A 12,534-nucleotide genomic window follows, 5' to 3' on the forward strand; every position below is an offset into this window, starting at 1 on the left:
GGGATTGGGATGGGATCTGGGGCCGTCTCCGTGATCCGGACGGGGATTCGGATCGGGACGGGGATTCGGATCGGGATGGGGATTCGGATCGGGATGGGGATCCGTGGCCGGGATGGGGATCCGGCCCGGTGCCGGTGCCGGGATCGGGCCCATCCGCTGCCCGTCTCCTAGCAACAGCGCGCGGGGGCCGCTGTGGGCGTGGCCGTGTCTCGTGACGTCCTTCCGGCCGGTGCGAGGACGTGTCCCTGGCGCGCGGGGGCCGGAAGCGGGGCCGCAGCCGCCATGGAGCAGCCCGGGGCGCACAACGGCAGCGCCGGGACCGGCACCGGCACCGACACCGGAACCGGCTCCCCCGCGGCCTCCGCCCGCCCTCCGGCCACCCCCGAGGGCATGGCCTTGGCTTACGGCAGCCTCGTCCTTATGGCGCTGCTGCCCATCTTCTTCGGGGCGCTGCGCTCCGTCAGCTGCGCCAAGAGCAAGGTACCCCCGGGAATACACCGGGAACAGCCCCGGGAATACCCCCGGGAACAGCCCCGGGAACACCGGGAATACCCCCGGGAACAGCCCCGGGAATACACCGGGAACAGCCCCGGGAACACCCCCGGCAACACCGGGAATAGCCCCGGGAATAGCCCCGGGAACACTCCTGGGAATACACCGGGAACAACACCGGGAATACCCCCGGGAACACCGGGAACACCCCCGGGAACACCCCGGGAACAGCGGGAACACCCTCGGGAATACCCCCGGGAACACCCCCGAGGGTCCCCGTGTCCCGGGACAGCCAGATCTCTCCCGGGGGTCGCTCTGCCTCCCCCCGGGGTCTCCTCCATCCCCCCCTTCCCTCAGCTCCGCTCCCGGCAGCCCCAGGAGGTGCTGGGGGTGGGGGGGATGCTCGTGTGGGGCTTTGCTGCCCCAGCCCGGAGGAGTCTTTGAAGCCCCTTTGTCCCCTTCTGTGTGATCCCGGTTGGGTTTAGTGGGGTTGGGGTTCTGGGGAGGGGAAGGGGGGGTTGGGGTTCTGTCCCCTCGCTGCTTCTGCTCTGCCCGGGAGAAGCTGCTGCTCCTTTGCAGGGTGACTTTGCATCAGGGGGGGCCCTCTGGCTGCAGGAGTTTGCCTGGGGGAGGGGGGGTCTGGGGAGAGGGAGCAGGCAGGGAGGGAGCAGGCAGCCCTCTGCTGCAAGCCTCTTGTGGGAAATCAGGGCTTGGTTCAGCAGAAATGGCTCAGGAGAGATTTATATTTATAAATCTGGGGCTTTTGAGCACAAGGAGGGTCCCAAGGGTGAAGTGAGAGGGACAGGAAAGGTGATTGGAGAGAGAGGAGGTGGGGGGGTGAGTGCCATATGGTGACACAGATGGGGAGGGTGTGAGCCCAGCAGCCCTGGGCAGGGGGGGCAGGGGGGGCAGGGAGCAGTGCCAGCCCAGGGGGGGCTTTCCCTGCTCCAAGAGGAGAGGAAACAATGACTCCTGGCAGGTTTCCTTTCCCCAGCCCTGCCTGGGAGGCAGCCTCAGCCCCAGGAGCACCAGGGGGGGCTCCCAGCAGAGCCCTGCCCACCCTCCCACCCTGGAGCAGCACAGGGGCTGATCCCCCCCCCCTCTTCCCTCCCTTCCCTTCCCAGAACTCCTCGGAGATGCCAGAGACCATCACCAGCAGGGATGCTGCTCGGTTCCCCATTGTTGCCAGCTGCACCCTCCTGGGGCTCTACCTCTTCTTTAAAGTAAGTCAGCAGCCCCAGAGCTGTTGCCAGCCCATTCCTCACCCCCCAGGGGCTCCCTGGAGGGGACTGACTCCATTTTTGGGCTTCCCCCTTGGTGGGGGGGGGGGTGTCCACGGACAGAAGGTGTGTGGGCAGGAAGGTGTCAGTTGTCACCTGCACTGTCACAGCCTGGGGCAGTCCAGAGCCTGTTTGGTCACCCCTCAGCTCTGCCTCTCACTCCATGAACCCCCCTGGGCCTGGGACCAGAGGGTGCTGAGGGGGGGGGGTGCTGAGTTCCCAGTGCTTTGTGCTCCAGCCTGGCTGCAGGGGGGGGTTGGTGGCTGCTGGGCAGGCCCTGTGTGCTCTGGGGGTGTCTTTGGGGGGTGCAGAGCAGTGTGAGCATTCCTGGGTCACAGAGAGGAGACCCCAGGAGCAGGGGGGGCCTTGGGGCATCCCTTGGCTGGGATGGAGACACCAAGGGAAGCAGCACTGAGCGTGCAGCAGGGACCCCTGGAGGTGCTGGGTGCTCTGGGACTTTTCCTTTGGACACCCCCAGCCTGAGCTCTGGTGTCCCAGCAGCCCCCCCAGGGGCAGGGGGAGCCCCACACTGTGCTCTCAGGGAGCAGCAGCTCTATTAATAACCCTTTAATTAGGGCAGGGCTGGTGCAAGGAGGGAGGTGGGGGGGCTGCTGCTCCCCTGGTGCCTCCCCCCTTCCCGTGGCTCTGGGGGAAGCTCTCTCCTCCTTCCCACACCACACCAGGGTTTGTTTTGTTTTTTTTTTTTTGACCCAAGCAGCTCAGAGACCCCCCAGTGTTCATCCTGCAAGCAGGGAGCTGTTCCCAGCCTGTTCCACACCAGCAGTGCCAGGATCTGGGTTGTCCCAGCTGCTCTTCTCCCCTCGGAGCACGGGCACAGCAGGAGGTGCTGTAGGTGGGGAGGACACTGCAGTAACTGTCCCCTCCCTGCCTTTGCCCTGCAGATATTCTCTCAAGAGTACATCAATCTGCTGCTCTCCATGTATTTCTTCGTGCTGGGGATCCTTGCCCTGTCCCACACCATCAGGTACAGGGAGGGAAGGGTGTGACACAAGGAAGGAGGGTCCCAGGATGCCCACCCTGAGGGGCAGCAGAGCCCTGAGATTCCTGGGGGGGTTCTGGAGCACAAGTCCCAGCTTGGAGGGTTCATCCCTTGGTGCTGTGAGGGGCCCAGAGCTGTGAACCCTTCCTTGTGGGGTACCCAAAGTCTCAGGGGGTCCTGAGCACCCCCCTACAGCATCACTGGGAGAGCTGGGGGAGGAGGTGGCCCCCATGGGGACAAGGCCAGAGCTCCTCAGCACCACTCTGCCCCCCCCTGGGGTGGTTGGGATGGGCAGCAGTGTGGTGTGGGCAGCTCAGGCTGCTCATAACTGACAAAGTGAAGCTGGTTTCCTGTTTCCTGAGCCCTGGGGAGCAGGTGCTGTCCTCAGACCAGCTGGGCAAGGGCTTTGTCTCTCTTTGTGTCTGCTGAGAAGCCTCTGGGGGGTGGCCCAGCCAGGTCTGGGGTCTGGGGGGGCTCCTCCTCTCTTGCAGGCAATGCTCTTGTTGCCCTTGAGCATTTTGGGGACTGTGCCATGGGGAGGTCAGACCCCTGGGGAGGATGAGGGGCTGGTGACCGACCCCAGGGCTCCTGCTGGGGTGCCCCTGGTGTTCCCCCATCCCGGGGGGGCTTCCTGCCCCACTGCCCTCCCCTCCCCCTCTCGTTTCAGCCCCGTGATGAACAGATTCTTCCCTGCCAATTTCCCCAACAAGCAGTACCAGCTCCTCTTCACCCAGGGCTCCGGGGAGAGCAAGGAGGGTATGTTGGGGGCTGGGATGTTTTCCTGCCTTTACTGCTCTGCTTTTCTCTCACTTGGTGTTTGGGCTCTGCTCAGAGCCTCCCCCTTTGCTGCCAGCACCAGCCCTCTGTGTCCCTCTGTGTCCCTGCAGCACTGGGGCTGCCCTGGGCATCTTCTTCCTGCTTCTCACTGGCAGCAAAACCTCCAAATCCCCCCCTGAGAGCACGGCAGGACCTGGGGGTGCTGTGAGGGCACTGCCCCAATGACCTGACCCAAACCTTGGCACTGCTCAGGGATCCTTTGCTAAGTTTCCTACCCAGGAGCTTTACTGGTAGGGGGGGTCCTGGCACTCCCAGGGGGTGCTCAGTGCAGGGGGAGGGGGGAGATTTGCCTCTCCCTGCCTGCCCCCCATTTCCCCAGGCACAGAGGGGCTGTGTGGCAGGGGCTGCTTTGCCCCTGGCTGGTGTGCAGCTCTGGGTTCTGTGGGTGCATCCCCTGGTTTGGGGGGGCAGTGCTGCAGTTTGGGTGCCCCCCCCCAGCTGCACAGTCACTGGTGTGTGGGACAGGGCCCTGCCTGGCATCCCAACCTCTCTGTTTGGTTGCAGAAATAGTGAATTACGAGTTTGACACCAAGGATCTGGTGTGCCTGGCCCTGAGCAGCGTGGTGGGGGTCTGGTACCTGCTGAGGAAGGTAAGAGGGGCTGCAGGGGGGGATCAGGGACCAGGATCAGCCCCAGGAGGTCTCCGTGGGCTCTGAAGCACCCAGCAACCCCTTTCCCTGTCTCTCCCAGCACTGGATTGCCAACAACCTCTTTGGCCTGGCCTTCTCCCTCAACGGGGTGGAGCTGCTGCACCTCAACAATGTCAGCACTGGCTGCATCCTGCTCGGGGGCCTCTTCATCTACGACGTGTTCTGGGTAAGGGGGGTGTGGTGCAGCCCTCCTGGGGTGCTGGGTTTCCCTGGGGGCAGCACACAGCCAGGAGAGGCATTTTCAGCCCTGCCTTGTCACCTTCTCAGCCCACAGGGTTGGGGTGGGGATGGAGTCAAACGGTGGCAGAATGTGGCTCAGCAAAGGCCTTTTCTGTCACTCTTGGGGAGCAGGGATCTCATCAGGACTGCCCTGGGGTACCTGGGGGTCTTGGCAGGTCCAGTTCTGGTCACCAGTGTTCCCCACAGAGCTGCAGCTCCTGCAGTCTCTCCCCCAACATCTGCATTTTGGGGTTTGCTTCTCTGCCAGGGCCCTGGATGCACCTTTATCCTTGTAACATCCCTGTTCCCCAGCCCTCCTGCTGCCTCCACCTGTGGAATGGCTGTGTTTCCAAATGTCTGACAGCCTTGCATACCTTGAGGTCTGTCCAGCAGCTCTGCAGCTGCCTGAGGAATCCTTTCCCTGTTTAAGCTCCTGTCTGCTGGTTTGTACTTGGCCAGCACTGCCCCTGGGTCACAGCCACACCAACAGCCTCAGCTCTGGCCTTCCTCAGCCTGGGTGCCACTTCCTCCCCACTCAGCAGAGGATTCAAACCCTCTGGCTGTGAATTTCTTCCCTGTGCATCAGAGAGAGGGAGACCCTTCCCTGCTGATCCCACCTCAGCTTCCCTGGAGGGTCCATGGCTTGCTGGGAGCCTCATGGACATCCTGAAGTGGGAACCCTCTGCAGGGCCCAGTTCCTTGGCTCTTGACAGGGATTATTTAATGACAGTGAGATCTGGGGAGGGTTCAGGGAGGGAGGGGAACTGCTCCATGGATCAGTGATGTTTCCCTGGGGGTCAGTGTGCAGGTGATGCTTTTCCCTGGTCCCACTGCAGATCCTTGTCACTCCATGGCCATGCCCTGAGCTCACTGCACCTTTTGTGGGGCTCCAGCTGATGCCCAGAGTTTGCTTTCAGGCTTCTCTTGTCCTCTCTCTGGGATCTCATTCACCTGGTTTGTGTCCCTGCTGCTTGGTGCAGCCCCAACCAGAGGTCTGTGGGTGGGAGGGAGCAGGATGGGGGGGACTGTGTGCCTGCAGCCCCACCCCAAGCACCCCCAGGGTTTAAAGCTGGTACTGGGGTACAGATAAATGTGACCTGGCAGTTCCCCTGCTCCCTGTTGGAAGCTCTCAGGCTCTGCAGCTCTGCTCACCCCACACCCTCTGCTTGTCCCCAGGTCTTTGGCACCAACGTGATGGTGACAGTTGCCAAATCCTTTGAGGCCCCAATCAAACGTGAGTGGATGTTCCCTGTGTCCCTGCTCCTGCCCCTTCACCCTCTGGAGGGCCCTGGGAGGGTGGGATGTGAGCAGGAAGGGGCTGCAGAGCCTGGAGCTGGCTGGGCCTCCCCAAACCCCAGAAATCCAAACCTCCCAAACAAAACCAGCAGGGGGGATGGGTTGGGGCTGTTGTCAAGCACACGGTGGTGGTTGGGACTGGGAGCTGGGGTTGGAACCTGTGCATGGGGCTGGCCCCAAACCCCTTGGTTTCCCACCCCGTAGTTGTCCCAGGTGGGAGAGGTGCAGGGCAGGAGGGGACAGGAGGGGACAGGGGTCTGGCCCTGCTCAGGCCGTCAGGCACAGGGGGTCTGGGGGTGCTCAGCACGGCCACTCACCCCTCACTCCCCTCTCCCTGTTCCTGTAGTGGTTTTCCCTCAGGATCTGCTGGAGAAGGGGCTGGAAGCTGACAACTTCGCCATGCTGGGGCTGGGGGACATTGTCATCCCAGGTGAGGACAGAGCAGAGCAGGGAGGGGACCGGGATGGGCTCGGGTGGCTCGGCAGCTCTGGGGGTGTCCCTTGTGCCACCAGAGGGCACTGCCAGCCCGGGCACAGCCTCCACTCACCCTCCCCCTCTCCCCGCAGGGATCTTCATCGCTTTGCTGCTGCGGTTTGACATCAGGTGAGGGGCAGCTGGCAGCTCGGGTCCTGGTGTAAGGGAAAAAGGGGAAGGGGAAGGCAGGGGTGCAGCTGTGTGCTCCTCTGGGACTGGGGGTGAGGAGCCGGGAGAGCAGCTGGAGCTGGTAGAGGGTGTGAGGGGAGGGAAGCTCTTGGGGGGCCATCCCAAGCTGTTTGAGCTGATGGGCAGGGCAGGGAGCAGCTCCTGGAGCTCCCCAGAGGCCAGCGAGGGGACACGGTGACAGTGTGGGGGTGCTGGCACCAGGAAGGTGCTGGCATGGCTGCAGATGGGTCCTGGCAGTGCTGACACTGGGGGAAGCAGCTCCTTCCTACCCAGGGGAGCTGTGCCTGACTCTGGGGTGTAGCCTGCAGGGCTTGTCCCACACTGGAGGTCTCCAGCTGCCAGGAACAGGCCACTTGGTGTGGCTGCTGCTGTTGCACACAGCCTGGGGGCCCTGCCAGCTCCTCCAGGTGTTTCCACCCACGTCCTGCCTGCACCTGCCAGGGATCCCAGCTCTGAGATCAAACAGCCCTGAGAGCAGGGTGCCAGGAGCCAGCCACACCTCCCCTGGGAAAATCGAAAGAACCCTCCCTGGAGCCCTCCCCGTGGGTCCCAGCACCAATTTCCCACCCCCAGCAGCAGGACCCTGCATCCGCCAGCCCCTCCCATGGCTGTCACCTTCACATGGCTGTCACCTTCACATGGGTGTCACCCTCCCATGGGTGTCACCCCTCCCAGTCCCACCCTGCACAGCTCCCATGCTGGGGACAGGGTGCCAGCTCCCACTTGTCCCCTCAGCCCCGGGCTCACTGGGCTCTTGCTGCCTCTCCCCACAGCCTGAAGAAGAACACTCACACGTATTTCTACACCAGTTTTGTGGCTTACATCTTCGGGCTGGGCCTGACCATATTCATCATGCACATCTTCAAACATGCCCAGGTGAGCTCAGCCCTGCTGCCTCCCGTGGCTGCACATCCCCAGCAGGGCCACCAGATTCCTGCAGAACGCCAGGAAAAAGCTGGAGATGTTCTTTTTTTTTGGGTTTGCTTTTCCAGTACCTGCCTCTGCCTTTCCCAGCCCAACACTCGAGTGCCTGCCCAGGGCTGAGTCTTGTTAGGAGCCAGGCTGGCTCAGAGCTGCATTCCAAGAACTGCCCTGGGTATTTGTGTCTCCCTGGGGCCGAGCTGCCCCTGCAGACCCCCCCTGTGTGCTGCAGAGGGGTCCTGGTGCTGGACTGCACAGGGGTGTTCTGCTGGGACCTCCCTGGGGGGGTTCATAGGATCACAAAGTCAGGTTGGAAGGGACCTCAAAGATCACCTGCTCCAACCCTTCCAATTTTACTGTGTATGTGAGGTGTCCCAGCACCCCATTGAGCTTTTCCAACGTGGGGGAGAAGTTTTCCAAAGTCTCCCTTCCTCTGGGAGACCATTCCAGTGTCTGACTGTCCTCAGAGTGAGAAATTGCCCTCTTGTGTCCAATGGGAATGTCCCCAGGAGCACTTTGTGCCCATTGCCCCTTGTCCATGGGACTCCTTGTCGACTGGGAGTCTGCATCTTCTTTGTAGCCACCTTTTAAGGACTGGAACATGGTAATGAGGTCTCCCTTTAAGCCTTTTCTTCCCAAGGCTGCTCCTGCAGCTGCACCCTGGCTCGGAGCTGCTCTCTGGAGCACCCAACCCTCCCTGGGGTGCTGGGGGAGGTTTGTCTCTAACTGCTGCTGTTCCTGCCTGCAGCCTGCCCTGCTCTACCTGGTCCCTGCCTGCATCGGATTCCCCCTCCTCGTGGCCTTGGCAAAGGGAGAGGTGACAGAACTGTTCAGGTGAGGCTCAGCTGGGGACACGCAGCGGTTGTGCCGGCGGCGCTGGAGCAGCTGGAGCTGGGGCTGTTCCCAGCTGGAGGGACAGCTTCCCCCGGGTCCCTGGGGGGGTGGAGGGAGTGGGGCTGTGTCCCTGCACGCCAGCCCTGGCTCCAGCCACCTCCCCCAGAGCAGGGTGGGACACACAGGCAGCGTCTGGCCTGGCTTTACACCCCGGTGACAGAACTTCCCCTGTGCTGGCGGGCAGGGGGGGGATCCCATACCTGGGTCCTTGTGTCCCAGGGCCCCTGGGGGAGTGGGACAGAACAGAGCTGGATCCAGCTGTGAGAGAGGCCAGGGCTGGTTCCAGCACATCCCAGCCTCCTCCCTCAGGAAAGGCTCCTGGTTTGCAGCCCTCTCCCTGCCCTGGGGCTGTTGGTGTGGAGGGAGGGGTGGGGGGGCTGTGCTGTATCCCCTCTCCCTGCTCTCAGGAGGCAGCTTCTGAGCACACAGAACATGGCCCAACCCAGCTGGGAGCTGCTCCAGGGCTCGTTTGAAACAGAGGGGAGGGAACATCCATCCCCAAGCCAGGCTGTGCACTCCCCCAGCCTCCCCATCCCCTGGGGTGCCCCTGCCTGAGCCCCCAGCACCCTCAGAGGGAAACCAGCAGGTGACTGGGGTGCAGCAGAGAGCCCTCCCTCCTTCCTCCTCCTTCCTCCCCCTCCTTCCCCTCCCCTGGGAGACGTGGGTCTGGGTGTTCCCAGCCCTGCCCCTCTCTCCTTTGATGTCAGCTGCTGCCTGTCCCGGGAGCTGCTTCCTGCACACCTGGGTGCTGCAGCCCTGCTCCTGCAGCCCTGACTCACCAGCTCCAGGAAACTGGAGAGAGGCAGAGCTGCCAGGCTGGGCTGCCCAGCTGCAGGGCACCCCAGGGAGCCAGGCACAGCCCCCCCAGAGCGTTAGGACAAGCTGTTCCAGCAGCAAAGTGCTGCCAGGGTGGGATGGGGTGCTGATAGAGCAGAGGTGGGTGACGTTGAGATGGGTTTTGTGGCTCCCAGCCTTGCTGAGCCTCCCTGAGCAGGCAGAGCTCTGAGGAAAGGTTCTGCTGCATCCATCTGCTGCTTGCACAGCTCCTGGGCTGCTCTGCCTCTGCCTCCCCAGCACCCAGGCCTGCATTCCCGTGGGTTCCAGCAGGAGCTGCCCTCTCCCTACCCTGGGGTCTGCAGGCAGGAGCCTGCCAGCATGGCCATGGGGGGACAGCAGGCTGCCTGTGCTGCAGTCTCACTCTAAAACTCTTCTGCTTTTTCTCTCTCTCTCCCCCTGTCCTTTCCATCCTCCTCTTCCCTTCCTGCTTCCTCTCTCTCCTGCAGCTATGAATCCTCTGCTGAAATCTTGCCACACACACCAAGACTCACCCACTTCCCCACCGTCTCGGGCTCCCCCGCCAGCCTGGCTGACTCCATGCAGCAGAAACTCCCCTGTCCCCGGCGCCGCCGGCAGCAGAGCCCCAGTGCCATGTAGCACCCAGGGGGGCCTGGCTCTGTCCCTCTGGCCAGGTAGGGGCTGCTCCTGGCTCCCCCCTCCCCAGGCAGAGCTGCTGTGCCCTGACTTCTCCCCAGTTTTGAGGGCAGACTGAAGGGATTGGATACTCTGCCTCCCCTGGTGCTTCCTGCTGGGGGGCAGTGCCCCCCCTTGCCTTTTCCCAGGATGTGGGGTTGGTGCTGGGGAGGGTTGGGGACAGAGGAGTGAGTTCTTGTTTTGGGGGGGGGTCACTGCTGCTGGGGATTTTTGTGGCTCCCCCACTAACTGCCCCTTTGCTCGGAGGTTTGGGGCTATCCAGGATGCTCTGGGGAGCAAGGACAGACCCCAGCACAGAGCTGGCCCCACAGCTTGGCCAGGGGCAGCCCCAGCCCCTGGTTTTTGGGGTGTCACAGCCCCCCACAGACTTCAGGCTCCCAGTCCCTGCCTGGCACAGCTCTGTCCCCACTCACTTCTCCCTCTTGTCCCCAGCTATGAGGAGAGCTCTAACCCCAAGGAGGTGCCAGGGGCCTCCAAAGAAGAGGTGACAGAAGCCACCAAGAAGGAGAAGTGACCTTGCCCGTGGGCCGTGCCCGGTGCCTCTGGGCTGGGGCCCTTCCAGACCCTCTGCAAGTGACAGACGAGGAAAACAGTTGTGCAAGAGCATCGTGTTGTGTGTGTGGGAGCAGCCACCGGGGGGGGGATCGATGTACGCCTCACAGCCCCCCCCGCTGCCCCCCTGACCCCTCCTCTCCCACGGGTGGGGGCAGGGGGGGGGCAAACCACAGGCAGGTTTTTAAAATTTTGTATTTGTGCGTTTGCTTTCTCTCATATTAAATCATATTGAAGGACAGGAGTGCTGCTCAGGCTGCACCACCAGCCCTTCCCTCAGCCCCTCGTAGCCCCTGGCCAGCACCAGGATGGGTGTCCTGGTCTCAGTGTGGGGCCCGTGGCTGTTGTCTGCCTGTTCCCAAGTGACTGTCCCCTTCCTGCTCCTGGGGCAGTGCTGGGCCAGCCCTGAGCCCTGAGCCCTGCCTGGGTCTGAGCGAGGGGTGGGTGAGTGGGGACAGAGGTGGGGTGGGGACATACCCTGCCTGGGCTGTGCGTGGGGCTGAGCTGAGCCCCCACAGCCTGCTGGAGCGGGATGGGGAGAGAGAGAGCTGGGGAACCCCAAACCCAGCCCTGGAGTGGGGTGCAGGCAGCTGTCCCCAGTCCTTGGAGGGAGCCGAGTGCCAGTGCAGGCAGGGACAGCTCCAGCAGGGGCTGCCGTGTGTCCCGCAGCACTGCGGGTGTCTCCCGGGGCTGCAGAGGATCCCGCATCGCTCCGGCCCCGCCTGCTGCCGGGCTCAGCCCCTCCACAAAAGCCGCATTGAGCCCCCCCCCCCTCCCAAACCCTCCCTCTCGGCTGCCAGCACCGAAAGTGGCGCCTCGCGTCCTGCCATCTAATGACCCTGCCCGTCTCCTACAGATGTTTTCTATGACTTACAGCTCCTCTTCCAACAGCCCTGTCCGCAAAAACAAGAGGGGCCACTTTAATTCCAATTAAATACCTCCAGCTAAGCAAACAGTGTGCGGCAGGGCCAGGCCCGGCCCACCGAGTCTCTCAGTCTAGACTCCAGATGTGGCTTCCCCAGCGTCCCCCGAAAGCGGGGCTGGCTCTGCCCTGCACCCCACTCCCAGCCGGGACCCCCTCATCCCCCCACCAGGAGGGAGCCTCGGACCCAGCTCTGGGTCCAGCCGGGCTCCACACCTCCGGCTGTGGGTGCTGGGTGCCCGAGGGGGGCTTCACACCCGTCCCCACGCAGCCCCCGGAGCTGGATGGGGGTCATGCGTCGTGTCCCCACCCTGGGTGTCACCTCTGCCCGTGGTGGGAGCACCCGGAGCTTTCCCAGGGCTGCGGGGAGAGGAAGGCAGAGGGGGGGAGGGGGGGACAGCGGGGTCAGGGGTCCCATCAGCCGGGAGGAAGGAAGCGGGGCCGGGCCCTGCCCTGAGCCAGCACCGGAGCCGGCGCCTCGGTGGCCCCGGGCTTGCTCACCCGCTGCACCTGGACCTCACCACAGCCCTGGGGCTCCACGCTGGCTGGGCCACTGCTGGGCCACTGCTGGGCCACCTTCCCCTCGCTGCGGGGTCCCCCCGGCCAAGGGGGGGCGGTGGAAATGCGAATGCTCCACCAGGAAACCTCCATCCAACAGCAGTGGGGCAGCTGTGGGGTTTGGGGAGGGATCCACCCCTGTTCCATTGCTTCTGGGAGGGGCAGAGGAGCCCCTGGGTGCCCTCGTCTGATGCCAAGGAGGTGGGATGGGATGGGCTGAGCTGGGGGTGCACTGGGGGACACCCCTGGGTGCAAATGGCAGTGGTTTGGTGGTTTGGTGTGTGTGGGGAGTGCTGCTGCCTGGGGTGGTGGTGGGGACACTGGGGCTGCTTGTACCCTGAGTCCTGCAGAGCCTCCCCACCATGGCCAGGAGGGTGCTGGACTGGTACTGGTGGGCACCTCATGCCCCAGTGTGCAGCGGGGTCCCACGGGGTGCCGGGTGCCAGCCTTGGAGAGGAAGAAGCCGAGAGCAGCCCCAGCCCTGGCCCGTGAGGAGGGGCAGGAAGCTGGAATAAATCCCAGGAAGGGCCGCCTGGCTCCAGCTGGTCTGGGCTGCAGCGGATGGAGCCAGGGACGGGAAGGGAGAAGCGGGAGGGAAGCTCAGGGGCTTTCTCCATCCTCGGCCCTGCTCCAGCTGTGCCACCAGCTCTGGCTCGTGTCCCCAGGGCAAGGGAACGGGGACGGGAATGCAGCCCAACTTCGGCCAGGGCAGGAGCAGCCCGGGTTTGGGGGTTCTGTTCAGTAAGGGGACCCCCAAAC

General features: G+C 63.5%; 1 protein-coding gene across 2 annotated transcripts; it reads left to right on the top strand.

Annotated features, from left to right (window-relative positions):
- Positions 1-254: 254 nt before the first annotated feature.
- Positions 255-10,534, top strand: HM13 (histocompatibility minor 13). 2 transcript variants are annotated; one of them, XM_030463196.1, is made up of 13 exons: positions 255-480; positions 1,617-1,715; positions 2,675-2,757; positions 3,440-3,528; positions 4,114-4,199; positions 4,300-4,425; positions 5,655-5,712; positions 6,121-6,204; positions 6,341-6,377; positions 7,211-7,313; positions 8,107-8,192; positions 9,536-9,721; positions 10,176-10,534. In XM_030463196.1, exons 1-12 carry the CDS (start codon positions 283-285, stop codon positions 9,684-9,686), a joined length of 1,200 nt encoding a protein of 399 aa, XP_030319056.1. In that variant the 5' UTR covers positions 255-282; the 3' UTR covers positions 9,687-9,721; positions 10,176-10,534. The 2 variants fall into 2 exon arrangements, with proteins under 2 accessions (XP_030319056.1, XP_030319057.1); XM_030463197.1 differs by lacking the exon at positions 9,536-9,721 and having other exon boundaries at positions 265-480.
- The last annotated feature ends 2,000 nt before the right edge of the window (positions 10,535-12,534 follow it).

This window comes from Calypte anna, chromosome 20 (genome assembly GCF_003957555.1).
Source record: "Calypte anna isolate BGI_N300 chromosome 20, bCalAnn1_v1.p, whole genome shotgun sequence".
Taxonomy (NCBI): Eukaryota; Metazoa; Chordata; class Aves; order Apodiformes; family Trochilidae; genus Calypte; species Calypte anna.